Source organism: Chinchilla lanigera, unplaced genomic scaffold (genome assembly GCF_000276665.1).
Source record: "Chinchilla lanigera isolate Chin_1 unplaced genomic scaffold, ChiLan1.0 scaffold00081, whole genome shotgun sequence".
Lineage (NCBI taxonomy): Eukaryota > Metazoa > Chordata > Mammalia > Rodentia > Chinchillidae > Chinchilla > Chinchilla lanigera.
The window spans coordinates 9,416,192-9,431,844 of NW_004955482.1; the positions used below are offsets into that span (position 1 = coordinate 9,416,192).

At 60.6% G+C, this 15,653-nt stretch overlaps 1 protein-coding gene across 1 annotated transcript in view; it reads left to right on the forward strand.

Moving 5' to 3' along the window:
* Positions 1-264: 264 nt before the first annotated feature.
* Positions 265-15,653, forward strand: part of Dtx1 (deltex 1, E3 ubiquitin ligase) — a gene marked incomplete in the record, with an annotated part of 30,810 nt that continues 15,421 nt past the window's right edge. Inside the window, 2 exon segments of the mRNA XM_013503713.1 lie at positions 265-1,183; positions 15,236-15,653. Coding sequence (XP_013359167.1) covers positions 925-1,183; positions 15,236-15,653 — 677 coding nt within the window.

The following is a 15,653-nucleotide window of genomic DNA, read 5'->3' on the forward strand; positions in this document are numbered from 1 at the left end:
CGCGCGCCCCGAATCCCGCATCCCCGCAGGGCGCGGGCCCTGGGGGGCGGAAGCCCGGGCGGCGGAGCGGGCGTCTGGGGCAGAAGCTCGACACCCCGAGTCTCCAGCCCCGATCCCGCCCCGGGGAACGCGGGCAGGGTCCCCCAGACCCCCTTACCGCCCCCCCATCGGTCCCCATTGTTCTCAGCGGAGCCGAGGTTCTCCTGGGAAGGGGGAGGAGGTGCCGCGCTCACCTCTTAAAGGGCCCTCTCCCCTCTGTCTCCCACAGGTCGCGAGCACGAGTGGGGTGGGGCGTGCCCGCGGGCCCCCGCCCCTCTCGGCCCCGTGGTCCCCTGTCCCGCAGCCCCCGCGCGCCGCACACCTGCCCCGAGCTTTCTGCGACCACCCGGGCCTCCTAGGACGCCGTGGAGAGGGGCCAGGGACCCAGGCAGCCCCTGGAGCGGCAGCCGTCGGGAGAGACCGGCCGAGGCTGGGAGATCCGCCCCACGGAGGCCGGGCCCGGGTCTGGTCGCAGCCGGGAAGGCAGGGGCTGCTGAGCCCGCAGAGGGCAGGGCTGGGCCCGGGCCTCCTGGGTGACAGACGCTGCGCGGCAGCGGCAGAAAACAAGAGGCCAAGCGGAGAGGAGGCCAGACCCAGAACGGAGACAGCGGCCTCACCTGACAGAGGGGACCTGGGAATCTGGAGCCGCTTTCCCCATCCTAGGAGAGATCTGCTCCCCAGCAGCCGCCTGCTCTAGACACCTCTGCCCGGAAGGGGTCCTGGGAGCCCGGCTGCACACTCTCAGTCCCCTGCAGCCAGGCCTCTAGGCCTTGAAGAGGACTTCCCAGCCTCCTCTGGGAAGAGTGGACGTTCCCTGCTGTCCCCAGGCCCAGGAGGACCTGGGCCAGCCAGCGTGGGGACCTGGCCCCTGAGACAGCAGCGGCCATGTCACGGCCAGGCCAGGGCGTGATGGTGCCAGTGACCGGGCTGGGCTTCCCGCCGCAGAACGTGGCCCGGGTGGTGGTGTGGGAGTGGCTGAACGAGCACAGCCGCTGGCGGCCCTACACGGCCACCGTGTGCCACCACATCGAGAGCGTGCTCAAGGAGGACGCCCGGGGGTCTGTGGTCCTGGGGCAGGTGGACGCCCAGCTGGTGCCCTACATCATTGACCTGCAGTCCATGCACCAGTTCCGCCAGGACACAGGTGAGCAGAGTCCCCATCTCCAGCACCCATCGTAGATTCCCCCCTCCCCAGGGTCCTTGAAGGGGAGGGAGCCAGCCAGGACTGCAGAAAGCCAAATCTGTCCACCCAGCTTCCCTCCCGCCACCTTCCCTGGGAAAAGGGACAGACTAGAGTGTCCAGCTGAATACTTGGGTTCCAGTGCAGCCTCTAGGTTAGTTGTGGGGCTTTAGACCAGGTGCCTTCCGTCTCTGAGACTGTTTTCTCATCTGCAAAATGGGTCAATGTCAGTCAGTATCAAGATCCATATCTCTGCCAGCTGCCTCAGAATAAAAGCAAATGGCCTGGCTGAGCACAGAAGCAGGCGAGCCTTCACGGTTATCAAAGAATACAGGCTGTACGTGCTCTCTCTTCCTCTTTGCCGACATTGCCGGACAGTATGATTTCTTATAGTAGCATAGTCCCATTTGACAGATGGAGAAACCGAGTCTCCTGGAAGCTGAGTGCTTTCAACTCAGAGCTGTGACTGAAGCCCAGGCAGCTGAGCTGCAGAGCCAAAGCTCTTCCCTGGGTGGTGTACTGGCTGCAGGTGTTGGGGTGTCAGGGGAGAGAAGCTGTGGTTATTTATTGGAGGGTTGGTGGTAAAGGTGGGCAGTCATGGTGGTAGTCACGTCAGTGCCTCGGTGGTAGCATTGGGGTGAGTGTCATGGTAACAGTGGAAGGATGCTGGTGGCAGTGTGGTGGTGGCTCTGATGGCGGGCCCAGTGGTGGTGGCCATGCAGATGGTTGTGCTGGTGGTGGCCCTGGGAGTGATGGTGGAAGAGGGGTGCGGGTGACTGTCCTGGTGGCCGCGCGGGTGTGTTGCTTGGTGGTGATACTGGAGACCATCTCAGGAGCGTAGTGGTGCTGATGGTTGTGTTGCTGGTGATGTGATAGGGGGTGGTGGTGATGAAAATGCTCTCACTCTCTGACCTGGGGTTTGTCACGTGGTGACGCACTTCCCGAGCTCCCGCCCTGGGGTCCCAGTGATGTGGTCCTGCCACACTCAGCCCCCAAGGAGCAGCTGGTGGGGCTTTGGGGAAGTCTCCATGAAGCCCTGAGGGGCAGCGCTGGTGTGGTAACCCTGGGCATGGAAGGGTACCTTCTCCTCTCCCGAGCTGTGCTCCCCCTGTGAGAGCCGCTCGCACACGTGGGCGTTGACGTGCATGTTAGCTGTTAGTTCGCGTTATGGAAAAGCATGAAAGTCAGCTTGTGGGTAGCACCAGCCACCTTTAGGTGCCCAGTGTAGGACAGGATGGTGTAGACTCAGAAATGGCTGCTGGATGTCACCACTCGAGAGAATTACGTGGCGCCTGCAGAGTGCCCAGCGAGTCTAGATGCGGAGCGAACTCATGACCAGTCGCTCGCTGACCCGACATCTCGGTACGTCTGCCTCTCCCTAACTCTAGGCACTGCGTGTCAGACTCTGCACGGAGCACTGGGACCCAGCAGGTAGCAAGTCAGGGACCTCTGCAAAGGTGTACTACTGAGAAACCAGCCGCAAAGGTCCCCACGGAGTTAGAGAGCGAGCAAACACATGATCACACGGGAACCAGTTGCTGGTCTTGAGGATGTGAGATAAGTCAGGGGAACTGATGCTCGAACCGAGATCTGAAGGATGAGCGAGGGAAGCCCATGTTCCAAGCAGAGGAACAGCCAGTGCAAAGGTCCTGGGCTGGGACAAGCTGAGTACGTTCAAGTCCACTGGGTCTGGAGCGCGGTGAGCGAGGGGAAAATGGCACAAGGAGGGTCGGAGCAAGGAGCTGGGCTGTGCAGAGGGAAGAGGACAGTCGCTCTCCAGTCCCTGTGCCCATTATTCCAGAGGGGCTCTGAAGCCCTGAAGGGGGCTGGGCAGTGCCAGGCCTCCCCTGGCCCTGCCCCCATTCTACTCCAGAGCCCGAGGGCAGGGGCCTGGCAGCAGAAAGGGGTTGCTTGGCGTTCTGCAGTTCAGAGCTCATGCAGGCTGCAGAGACTGTCCGGGGCCTGGGTCCCCCGGAGGTCCAGCCCCATCGCCTCCCTGCCCCTCCCGCCGCTGTGCACTCCACACCTGGCCCTGTTTGCCGGAGAAGGGAAAAAGCCACTCATCTCTCTACAGGTTCCAGGGCGCCTGCCAGGACTCCCATCGAGGGGAAGGCCTGGAAACCCAGGGGGCAGTGGACCTGGGATGTCTGGGAATCTCTAGGGGGAGGGGCTGCAGCAGGCTGCCTACTCCCCCAGGCCAGAGCAATGTCAAGGAGGGAACTTTGCCCTCATTGCTCATGAGTCCAGGTCAGCCTGGACTCATAGTCCATCAGGGAGCAGTGCTGAGAATCAAGCTCCCTGTGCCCTGAGCAGCTGTGTGGCCTGGGCTGGGTGTCTCAGTTTCCAGGTCTATAAAATGGGCACGAACATCGCATCACTAGCAAGGTAGCTGGATTGCTAGAGAGAATCAGGCCTATTTTATCCCCAAACAGCAACAAATCCCCGACTATGTACCCAGTGCATGTGCACACTGTGGGTTCAAGAGAGATGAATAAGAGCCCCTAAACCGAACCTGGTGTGGTAGTGCACACCTGTAATCCCAGCACTTGGGAGGCTGAGGCAGGAAGATCGCAGTGAGTTCCAAGCCAGCCTGGGCTACATAACTCTGTCTCAAAAAAGGGAGAGAAAGGGAGATCTTAAACCTTAAAGAGTTTGTTTCACACATGCACACATGCCACATAAAACGTTCAAACCCAAAACTTGTGCATACGCACTGAAATCAACCAAATTTCCGTCTAGGTTTGCTCGCTGTCTAGTCCCCCTTGGGCTTGTTGAGGTACACTTTCATCTGAGGGGAGATAGCAGCCTGGCCTGATTTTGCTGGCACCCTAATACAGGAGGAGCTGGCAGACTTTTCTGCCAGGGCAGATGGTAAATCTTTTAGGCCTCCCCGCCCTGTGCTGTCGTTGGGAAAACAGCCGCAGACAGCATGCAAACGAACGCAGGGGCTGTGTACTGATAAAACTACTTGTGGACACTGAAACTTGAAATACTTATTGAAATCAGAATCACTGTCACGGCCCGAGAAACATTTTTTTTTTTCAACTGTTTAAAATGTAGACACCAATCTCAGCTCCCAAGCCATGCAGAGCGGGTAGTGGGTGGATTTGGTCCTCTGCCCTGACATCCTCTTCACCTGCCCAGGGGGTTGGACGGGGCGGTGTCCCAGGATGGCAAATACATGCCTCGGGGTGCATGCCAGGGTGCATACGCGCATGCATACACACACACAGCCCAGCCTGCGTGTCCATGGCTGACACGCAAGTGTCCTGTCTGCGGCCAGCCAAAGGTCAGAGGTCACACAGGTGTCTGGCTCAGGCTGCAGAGGGGAGGGAGGTGCTGTTTGTTCAGCTGCTGCCCCTCCCCTTCCCCCTGCCGGTTTGTTTGCTCTGCACCCCGTGGGGGATGAGGTTCCCGTTGAAGCCCTCCAGGGCGGAGCCCCACCCCCACCACATGTGACCCTGGACCAGGCTATCAGATCTTCACAGTGGCTTCATCCTGGCAGCTGGAGGGCACAGCAGAGGTGGCCAGGGATAGGTGCACCCCACGCTGCTGATTTTCCTGCGGGCCCGTGTTCATCTGTCTCCCAGCCTTTGCTCCTTGTCCTTTGTCACTGTTCTCTGTGCCCCATGCTAAGGGCAAGCCAGGGCAAGGGCTTTGCCAGCCAGGTCCCCAGCTAGCCGCTGAGCCACGTCCCAAAGCTGTCAGGATCTGGGGGTGAGAGTGTTGCTCCCACCAGCAGCAGAGCCTCCAGAGCCAGGAGGATCGTTGTGAGTTTGAGGCCTTTCTGCCCCCCTCACCCTGAGACCTCAACTTCCCGTGCAGTCCTTGTGTCCCCTGCTATTGGGACAGTGGCTTCAGAGGGCCTCACCCAGGCCACACAGCTGGGCACAGGGGTGATGCAGCCCTGGCCCGCTGCTCCCGGATTGCCCCTGGCTCCTGTAGCGGGGAGGGCACCTCTCTGACTGGTGCAACCTTCTGCCCATTCGGTGGATGGGCAGCTGAGGCCTGGGAGGCCAGGCTGGACGCCCTCCTCAAATGCTGCACCAGATGCCCAAGCCTGGGTGTGTCTGCTGCTCCCAGCTGTCAGGCTGCAGTGACAGGTAGCAGTTGGTTTCAGCATCTTGAAGGCTCCACTCGCCCTGATCCCTGCCCTTGCGGAAGGGCCTGTCCGAGGACAGTGGGGCTGCTGGAGAACAGACTGGGCCACCCAGAGAGGAGGAGCCACCATCACCAGTGAAAGCATTTTCTCCAGAATTTAGACTCTGAAAGGGGACTTAGGCCCAGAGACGCTTAGTGACTTGCACAAGGTCACATAGCCTAGGCAGTCCCAAGCTGGAACCTGGGTTTCCAGACAGGCCCAAGCATAGAAAACAAGACGACGCTGAATGCCAAGCTCAGCACGGCCCCTCCCCCTTCTCCCTTGAGAGCTCCCCTGGGGCTCATCATCCAGGTCTGCCCCAAGGCAGGGACAGTCAGGTCACCCTGGAGGAGTCAGGGGCCCAGCTCCCTGGTCACAGGGCCCCAAGGACCCCCTGGGCTGGGCCTGATGCCGGGCCAAGAAGAACCCGGGGGGGGGGGGGCGGGCAGGGAAGGCCGGGGTGTGGTGACAGTGGGTGTTATGACACCATCAGTCCGTTATCATTTTTACTGAAGTCATTGGTGCCTGCTCAGTAGCAGGCCCTGTGGTGGGGCCCAGGCCTTAGAGTGAAGGACAAAAGCAATTCCAGAGGCCAGTCCACCAACGTGAAATCGGTTTTGGAGTCTAGTGGAGGGAAAGACAGTGGCACGGATGGTGGGTTCGGGCTCTCAGAAGACTTCCCGTCGGCGGGTGGAGCCCTCAGGGCACGCAGTTTGCAGGTGCAGAAGACTCTGAGGCTCTTCCAGGTGGAAGACTGGGCACCAGCACCGACCCGGGGACAGAGGGAGGCTGTGACGAAGGCAGGCGAGCGCAAGAGGCCTCTTGGGGCCCACGGGAGGCGGAGAGGGCTGCCAGCTGCTGCCCTTTAGCAGACAGGCCCCAGGGGACCCATAGCCACGCTACAGGACCAGCCTCGCTCATCACGGGGCTTTGCGCTCGGCAGCTCTGCGGCCGGGCCAGGGCCCCTGCCTGAGCCCCGCTCGGTGCCCGGGACCCCTCCCTGGCTCCTGGTACCTTGGACAGCGCCACTGGCGACCCGCGGGTCTGGGAGCGCGGCTGAGGGATCCTGGGTCCCAGCTCTGGCCCGCTCCGCATCCCCTCCTCCCCTCGGTCCCTACCTGCTTCTGCCTTTGACCTCTCCCCTCCATCCTCACCTGTCCCGAGGGTTCTGAGGTCTGACTTGGAGGTGAGGGAGGTGACAGCTGATGGAGGCTGTGATGGGGGAGGGCTGGGGAGGGCTGGGTTACAGTGGGAGAGAAGGAAGGGGCGAGGCAGAGCCAGGAGGGGACAGGCTGTGCTTGGGGGAAGTGTAGGAGGAGGGCACGCGCCGGGGAGGGAGAGGCTGTGATCAGGGAGAAACAGGTGGTAACAGGTGTGTGTTGCGGGGGTGATAAAGAACATGCGGAAGCCAGGCATTCTGGGAGGCTGAGGCAAGCGGGTTGCGAGTTCAAGCCCAGCCCAGGCAACTTAGCAAAAGTTACAAAAATTAAATAAAAAGGGCTCAGGATGTAGCTCAGTGTGAAGGCCCAGGTTCAATCCCCAGTACTACAAAATATATAAAATAAAATAGAACACACTGAGAGGTGTTGAGGAGGGGCCGGGTGACAGGGGCCAGTGGTGGTCCCAGGTTGCTGCAGCAGGTGCCTGTGCAGATGTAGGCAGTGAGGACCCCAATGTCCCCACCGTGGACTCTGAGCCGTCCATGCCTGTCCCCCAACTCTGTGTCCCCAAGCTTCCCCCTTCCACCCGGCTCTTGTGTCACACCCAGGGGTAGCTGGTGCCCAGGAGACTCCATGGCCCTAGAGAGCCACACATTCCCTGAGACCCCATTCAGCCGAGCACATGGGGCCCCACACCAGAACCAGCTGCTTCTGGAGACTTGGGTGAGGACCAGGCTCTGAGTTGCCATGACAGGAGACTGTGACTTTGGGTAAACCACACCCTCTCCTTGGGCCTCAGTTTCCTCATCTGTAATTTGGGCCCAACCATAAGAACTGTCTTGTGGGACTGTAATCAGCATTCATTGATTCAACAGGAATTTAATGAGCACCTACTATGTCCCAGGCACAAAGAATGCCACAGCAATAGGACAGGACAATCACCCTCAGGGTACTTCTCTCCCGGCCGGGGCTGCCGAGGGTGACACAGAGGCCAGGCACCAGGGGAGACCGGGGACACAAAGCTCTTCCTGACCTTGGTACCCCAGGAGCTGCCAGACTGGGGACTGAGTCACCATCAGGCCCTGTGTGGCTGTGCCCTTGCTCGGCCACACTGGCCAAGGACCTGTCCCTCCCTGGGCTCCTCCCACAGTCCTTCTGGAACGACTCCAGGCTGCCACCTCCACCTGCCCAGACCGAGGTGGCAGATCAGTGGCGGGTGCAGGAGGAGCCTGGCACCAGGCCCTGGAGCTGTCTCCCTGAAGCTCAGGACAAAGGACAGGGAAGTCAGAGACTGTCCTGCCGGTGACAGCAGCAGCCTGGCCACCTCTGCTTCCCGCGACAGGCAGGGCCTTTGCCCGTTTCCCTCCAGCTGCAAGCAGAACTCAGCACCAGGGCTGGGGTGAGCGTGGCCCCTTCTGGCTTCCTCCATTAGCGCCCTGGCACTGTGGAAGTGGCAGTTAGGGCTCAGCGTTCAAAATCCGTCTCTAATCTTTGCTGAGCTTCTCCCTGTGGGACTTAGTTTCCACAGCTACACACAGCTGCAAAGAATAGAAGTACAAGCGGTGACTGGAAAACCAGAGGCTTTTGACTTGGTTCTCCAGGGCCTGGTATGCCGTAGGTGTTCAGTAAATCCTTGAAGATGTGAATGGGGTGACAGTGACTCAGTTTCTGCTACCTGTTGCCCAGGAGACCAATCCTTGCTCCCATGATGTTCAGATGGTGGAAATCAAGGTGTCCATGGCCCACCTCAGTTGTCAAATGTTGATCAATTTTTTTGAAGGTACTGAGCATGGGGACCAGAACAAAACCACTTCTGCATGGCTTGGAGTCTCCAGCCTGGTCACGAGGAGCATTCAGTTAGATCCTCTGTGCATATCTGCGCCTTCCTTCCCTCCCTACTTCCTTCCTTCTTTCCTTCCCTTCTGGGTGCCGCCTCCCTGGAGCCCTGAGGGCGGCCAGGCTGGTGGTGACACAAACGCCGCAGCCCTGCCTGAGCTTTGAGCTGTCATGGGGTCCTGCAGGTGCGGGGTGCTATGGGACAGAAGACAGCGTGCCCGTGCCGAACCCGGGGAAGGACACACCGGGGTGAGGGAGCGAGTGCGAACTCCCAAGGCACAGCCAGAGAGGAGGCCTGGAGTCTTGCTTAGGTGGTGAGGCTGTGCAGGCAGCTTGGCCTGGGCCAGGGGGCTCAGGCTGATCCCAAGGGCACTAGGGAGCCAAAGACGGGTGTTGAGCCAGCGAATGCCCTGGTCAGGCCCAGGTGTCAAAGATTTATCTGCTGCCACATGAGAAAGGACCACAGGATTCAAAGAGCGGCAGCGGGGACCGAGGCCCAGGCTGCTGCGCTGGCCCAGGTGAACAGTACCAGCGCTTTAGGCCCGAACAGTGGCGGTGGAAGTGGGAGGAGTTCACATCCCTGCTGGGTTCAATCCTGTGCCTCCCTCGGCACCTGGAATCACCTCAGGATTCCGAGCGGCGGTCCCCTTCCCAGACAGGAAGAGCAGCCCCGGGGCTCCAGAGGGCGGTAACCCTCCACTGTGTGCCCTCCCCTCCATTTCCCACTCTCCTGGCATTTGGGGAGGCGGGGGTCGGGGGTCGCACACAGCGAGCTCCGGCTGGCTACAGCCTCCTGCACCCGAACCTCTGCTGTCCCCAGTCCCCCCGCCCCCACCAGCCTGGCTGCCACAGCCCCGGGAGCTGGGCCGGTGCCAAGCTGCGGGAACCACTAACAGGCGGCAGCCTCGCCCGACGAGTCCCGGGAGCGGGGCGGAGGGAAGCAGACACCGCGGGCTCATGGAGCGAGCACAGGGCGGGCAGTGTGGGAGGTGGCCCTGCCACCCAGCCCGTTTGACTTCTGTGTCTTCTCGGGGAGCCTCAGTTTCCCCCTCTGTCATACAGAGCTAATAGTGGAGCACGCCCTGGGGCGGGGGTGAGGCCAAGCAGGTGATTTGGCCGGAGCACTGGACCAGGGACGGCCAAGGGCTGGAGCAAGGAGGTCACAACAGTCCCTCCGGGGCTGAGCCGCAGCCACGCGGCTTACTTGCTACGTAGCCTCTGTGCCTCAGTTTCCCCCTCCGGAACGTAGGCTCCACAAAGCAGGCAGCCACTCGAGCCAGATGGCCTGGGTCTGAGTCCTAGCGGATGACCTTGGGTGACTCAAGCCCCTGCGGGCCAGCACGTCCAGCCCTCCTCGTCGGGCTACCAGCTCTGCCTCGCAGGGGCCTTCTGAGAATGGAAAAGCACCTCCCCGCGGGCAGGGTGAGCGGCTGCTCGTCGTCCTATTTCTGGGGCAGCCGAGGACCCGGTGAAGTCCCCTGTGGGGCCTGGCACGGAGTTGTGCTCGGTCATGCTCAGCCACGGGCCTCCCCCACCTGACAGGATGTCGCATGACTGCCTCCCACGGCCCCCTTCCCGGCAGGGTCTGGGTGCCCCAAACTGAGATCACTTCCCTCCGGGAAGCCACCCCCAAAGGGAGGGGCTCCTGTTGGGTCCTGAGTCTGGCCCTTCGAGGGAGGAGCTGTTTGGCGGGCTGTCCCCTCTCCATGCTGTCAGCTTCTTCTTAAGGCCAATAGCTGGGGGGCTGAGGTACCCGCATACCTCCACCATGTGCTCGGGGCAGGAACTCACACAGCTAAACAAATGAACACAGGTGAGGTAGTGAGCTCCCCATCACTCCAGGTATCCTAGGCTAAGCTACCTCAGCTAGGTTGACCACAGAACCCAGTCCCACCTGGGTCTTGCTTTACTTCAAGAGAAGAGCACCGTTCCCCACCCTCTGCTCTCACGATTTCAAAACAGCGTCACTCGGGGCCTCATCTGTAAAAAAGGGAATGGTCCAAACCCTGGGAGGATAAAGCATGCGCACGGAACATGCTGAGCCACTCGGGGGCCCGTAGAAGGTGCTCAGTGGTCACTGATCTTCGTTCTGCTGTTGCTGTTTTCTCCCCGTGGTCTCCTGGCCACTCCTCTCAGCCTGGCCTCTGTTCTCCCTGACACCCTCAATGGCTCCAGCCTCGGGCTTCCTGCCTTCTTTTTTCTCCCGGTCTTTGGATCTCCTGCCTCTTTGACCCCAGCCCCCTTGCACCGCCTGGGCTCCCACCTGGGGCTGGGTGTTCCTGTGACTCTCCAGCCCTCCCTGCCCTCCTGCTGTCTCCCTGCCGCCTCCCTGTCCTCTCCCAGGCCCCAAGCAGCCGCCCCCACACATCTCTGGGGCCCAGCCCGCTGTCCGGTGCCAGCTGACATCTCACCAAAGCCCCTCTCCGCCTCTCAGCTGGACCGAGATCAGAATTTTTCAACCAAACATTCTTAAGAAACGGGGGAGGAAGGCCCAGGAAGGACAAAAGCAGACACAGAAAAACAGACTCAGAAGTGGACCTTGCTCAACACAGGTCCCTAACGGTCGTGGGGATGCAGATCTGAGAAGCCAGCCCAGCTCCTTGGTGGGCAGAGGGGCTGCAGCTGCTCAAGGACAGGGCACAAGTGACCAGCACCGTGTCCAGGCCCTGCCCACCTCCCTGGCGGCTCCAGCCCCTCTCAGGCCTATTGTTCTGCCGAGAATCTAGGCCAAGGCCGCTGTGGAAGACAGGGAGCCTCGCACGCCGCTCCCTGGGAAATCTCAAGATCCACATCCAAGCAGGCCACCCCCACCCTGTCTGGTCAGGCCAGCCTGGGCCCGAGAGGTGGACGGACGGGCAGCTGCGGGCACGGCGGTGAGGAGCCCAGCGGGGAGGGCGGCAGCCGCCCTAATTACTCCAGCTCCCCGGGTTCCAATCTGGTTTCAAAAGGACTCCAGGGACACAGCCTTTAATAACTACCAGTAAACAGGCAGGAAAATCGATACGTGGTAAATAGAGCCCTAGAGGGGGTGCTGGGCTGGCCAGCACTGCCCAGCTCCCAGAGGCCTCTGCTGCAAGGCTAGCCAACGCCCCGGCCTTTGGAGCCCTCCCATGCCTGAGGCCCATGTACCCTCTTAGGTGCCAAGTACGGTGCTCATTTCAGTGGCAGACGCCTCCTGTGCACCCAGTTTTGTTCTTGGTCCGGGTGGAAATACGTGTGGGTCTGACTTGGTCCTTGTCCTCTCAAAAGTCATCAACAAACAAGAGATATGGAGAATAGCAATAAGTTAGCAACAGTGCAGAGATAGACACGTAATAAAAAGAACGGTGTAGAGCCCAGAAGCACCTGCCGGAGGAGATGGATGCACAGAGAGCTTTGCTGGTTAAATAGGAGTTCATCACCCGAAGGAGGATGATGTAACAGCAGCTGCCCTAACTTCTACCGTTCACTAATCATTTACTGCACACCAAGGGCTCTGGGAAGCACTTTTGCCATGCATCAGATTATTTTGTCCTCCGACAATTGTTGGGGCAGGGATGAGCCCCCCACAGAGAAGGACACGGGGGCTCCGGTTTACACTCAACCTGAAACACTTCCGGGTCGCTTCTCCCCTTCACCTGCCTTGGCACTGCCAACCTGATCTGCCCTGCCCAGCTCATTGCTTGGCCCATTTCCACGTCTTCTTGTCGTTCCCCCCACTCCAGGGCTTCCATGGCTCCCCAGGGAACTCTGCACACCAGATGTGAGGTTCACCTCTCACAACCCTGCCTTTTTTGCAGATGGGGAAACTGAGGCCCTGAGAGGAGCAGACCAGTCCACAGGAGCAAGTGGGAGTGGGCTCCAGGGATTCCCCTCTAGCGAATCCACATGGAGGGAATTGATGTGCACACTCAGTTGAAATGATACATCCGGCCTCCAACCGAGGCCGCCCCAGAGGCCCAGGGCCTGGGAGCAAGGGAGTCATCATATGATTGGCTGGGACATTATAGGAGCCCAGAGACCTTATTTCTGGGGGCCAGGCAATGACCCAACCTCCCCACACCTTCCCCTGGCTTCTTGCCTGAGCAGTGGAAGCTGTGCCGCCCCATTTCCCCGGCTGTCAGGGCCTGAGCAGTGCGTAGGAGCACGACAGCCTGTCGCCCTTGGTTTTTGGACAGAGCAGGCAGGGGACAAGCTTATCCAGCCTCGAGTGGGGACATAGTGGGGGCGGTCAGACAGGGTCTATGGCCAGAAGGCGAGATGGACCCTCCAAAGAGCTGGGGTGGGTCCCCCATTGGGCTGCAGATCCCTGGGCCAGCCAGCTGGGGGAGGGGGTACTTAAACATGGAAATGGCCTTGGGCTGTGAGGACCTACTGTGTGCGGGCAGCGCTGCAGCCAGCAAAGCAGATAAGAGCTCTGGTCTCACAAGTGAGGAGACCGAGTACAGAAAGCCTGCAGGTTCAAGTGTGCCAGGCAGTGTGAGTGCTCGAGAGAAAAACAACACAGGGTGAGAGGGCAGCAGAGGGGGGCAGGTGATTTAGAGGAGCTATCTGGGGAGATGGTCCCAATGAAGCCATGTTTGAACACAGACCTGAAAGGAGGAAGAACTCTGAGAAATCTGGGTGCAGGTAGTTTGTTCAAGGCAGAAGATACAGCCAGTGCAAAGGCCCTGGGGTGACACCACATTTGAGATGTTCAGAGAACTGCAGGGAGGCCAGAGTGGCTGGAGTATACTGAGTGGCAGGGGAGTGGTGATCGTTGAGAGAGGGTGACAGGGCCATACCGCGTGGGGTTTTGTAGGTTTCTGTGAGGACTTTGGCTTTCACTCCAAGTGAGGGGGATGCACGGAGGGTTTGGAGGGGCTGAGCAGGAGCCCCTGGATGCCATGTGCTATGGGGGCAGAGCTGGCACCAAAAGGAGTCACGAGTCTCCTGCAAAGTCCGGGCAGGAGACACACAATGGTGTGGACCAGGCGGGGTGTGTCTGAAGGCAGAGAGGGCTGGGTTTGCTGACAGGCGGGAGGAGCATCATAGGGCAAGAGGCCCGAGGTTCACGGGTCCAAGGAAGGACCGCTGAATGGGGAGACAGGAAAAGCAGGTCCCAGCAGCAGGCGAATGGGCTCTGCCTGGGCCGCGGCTGGGTTTGGGGCACCTGCTGGAGTCCACGGGGTGGCACCCGGCCCTTGAGAGGAGAGGCTGCTGGTGGTGGGCTTGCGGGTGATCACAGCAGAGAGTGTCTGACTCCGGAGTGTCCTCTCCACACCCCTGTGAGGAAGGGCTGCTGGGGCCCATTTTGCAGATGAGAAAACTGCTGCTAATGGACAGTGAGTCACCTGACACAGCCTTAGAGCTGCAAAGTCAGGGGTCGGGGCTGTCCCAGGTCTGTCTGCTGCTCAGCCTGCCCCTCCCCGAGCCCTGCGCCCCCAGGGACTCACACGGCGTCCTCCCCACAGCCCGAGGGTGGGTGTGGATTAGCATCACCCACATTTTCCAGATGGGGTCTCTGAGGCCTGGGGAGCTTTGGGGACTTGCCCACGGCCTCCTTTCTGCAGAGGTGTGAGACGGACCCAGCAAAGCACCTCATGCGCCAGCCCCATGACCCGGCACAAGCCAAGGCTCTGAGGAGTCCTGCACCTACAGCCACTCCGGTTGTCACGGGTACCTCGGGGTCCCCAGCAGGCCTGGCTCTCAGAGCAGCTAACGCTTGGGCAGACAAGAAGCAGTGGTGGGAGAATCGGGCACTGATACCTCAGGGGTCTGGAATGAGCAGTGGGCGTGGAGCCCTCCACAGAGCAGCCAGTCAGCAAGTGTTCGTGGAAGGAGGGGTCCGTGAACAAAGAGATGAGTGGAAAAAAAAATAAGTGGACAGAATAAAGGAGCAACGGATGAGAGGAACAGAATAAGTCCACCCAAGGCAGATCCATGTGTGAACTCATTCATTCAGGAAACACAAGCTGGGCATCGTGGTGCATGCCTGTAATCCCAGCCCTTGGGAGGCTGAGGCAGGAGGATCGCTGTGAGTTCAAGACCAGCCTGGGCTACAAAGTGAGCTCAAGGCCAGCCTGAACTGCATAGTGAAACCCTGTCTCAAAAAGACCAAAAGGAAATACATCCTGTGCACAGGAGCTGGGATAAGCAGAAAAGGAAACAAGGTTCCCACTCTTGTAGCCCTTACATTCTATCAGGGGGAGACAGAGAGAGCCCCGATAAAGGGGTAAAATGTAGTCTATCAGGTGGGGAGAAGGGCGGGAGGAGAGGTGTGTAGTGGTGCACGTTTTAAATAGGTTGGGGTGGAGGCAGGAGTGATTCGCACGGATGAAGGAGCGAGCAAAGGAAGCGAACAGCCTCGGGTGTGAGTAGGGCTCGCGTGCGTGACTGCAGGCGTGAGGGGGCCTGTGGGAGAAGCGTGGGATGAGGGAAGGGAGCAGTGGATGAGTGCGGGAATGGAGGCGTGGAGAAATGAACGGTGAACGGATGCCGAGTAAGCGAACTGTAGGCCGAGGAACGAGCGGATTGGTTGACAGATGCTTAAATGCGGGAGTGAACTAATGAAGAACCGCATGCCGGAAGCCCCTCTGCGGGGCCTGCCCCACCCCCGCCCCTCCAGCCCTGGCCACCTCCCACCGGGTCTGAGCAGCCCCCGCCCGCTGCCCTCTCCACCCGGGTGGGACCCTGGGGTGGGGGTGACTACCCCGGGCCCCCCGTCTGCTGGCCACTGCACCCCTTACTGGCTGAACCTGCTGGCCCTGGGACCCCACCCACCAGCCTGTGCGGACCCCTTAGCCCCGGGCCTGTGTGGCGCTCTCTCCGTCCGTCTTGGTGCTCCCCTGACCCCCCAGGGCTGACCCCCGTGCTGCCCGACCCCGCCCTGTCTTCACGCCGCCTCTGTGTCCCCCACAGGCACCATGCGGCCCGTGAGGCGCAACTTCTACGACCCGTCGTCGGCGCCGGGCAAGGGCATCGTGTGGGAGTGGGAGAACGACGGCGGCGCGTGGACGGCCTACGACATGGACATCTGCATCACCATCCAGAACGCCTACGAGAAGCAGCATCCGTGGCTCGACCTCTCGTCGCTGGGCTTCTGCTACCTCATCTACTTCAACAGCATGTCGCAGATGAACCGCCAGACGCGGCGCCGCCGCCGCCTGCGCCGCCGCCTGGACCTGGCCTACCCGCTCACCGTGGGCTCCATCCCCAAGTCGCAGTCCTGGCCCGTGGGCGCCAGCTCGGGCCAGCCCTGCTCGTGCCAGCAGTGCGTGCTGGTCAACAGCACGCGCGCCGCCTCCAACGCCATCCTGGCCTCGCAGCGCCGCAAGGC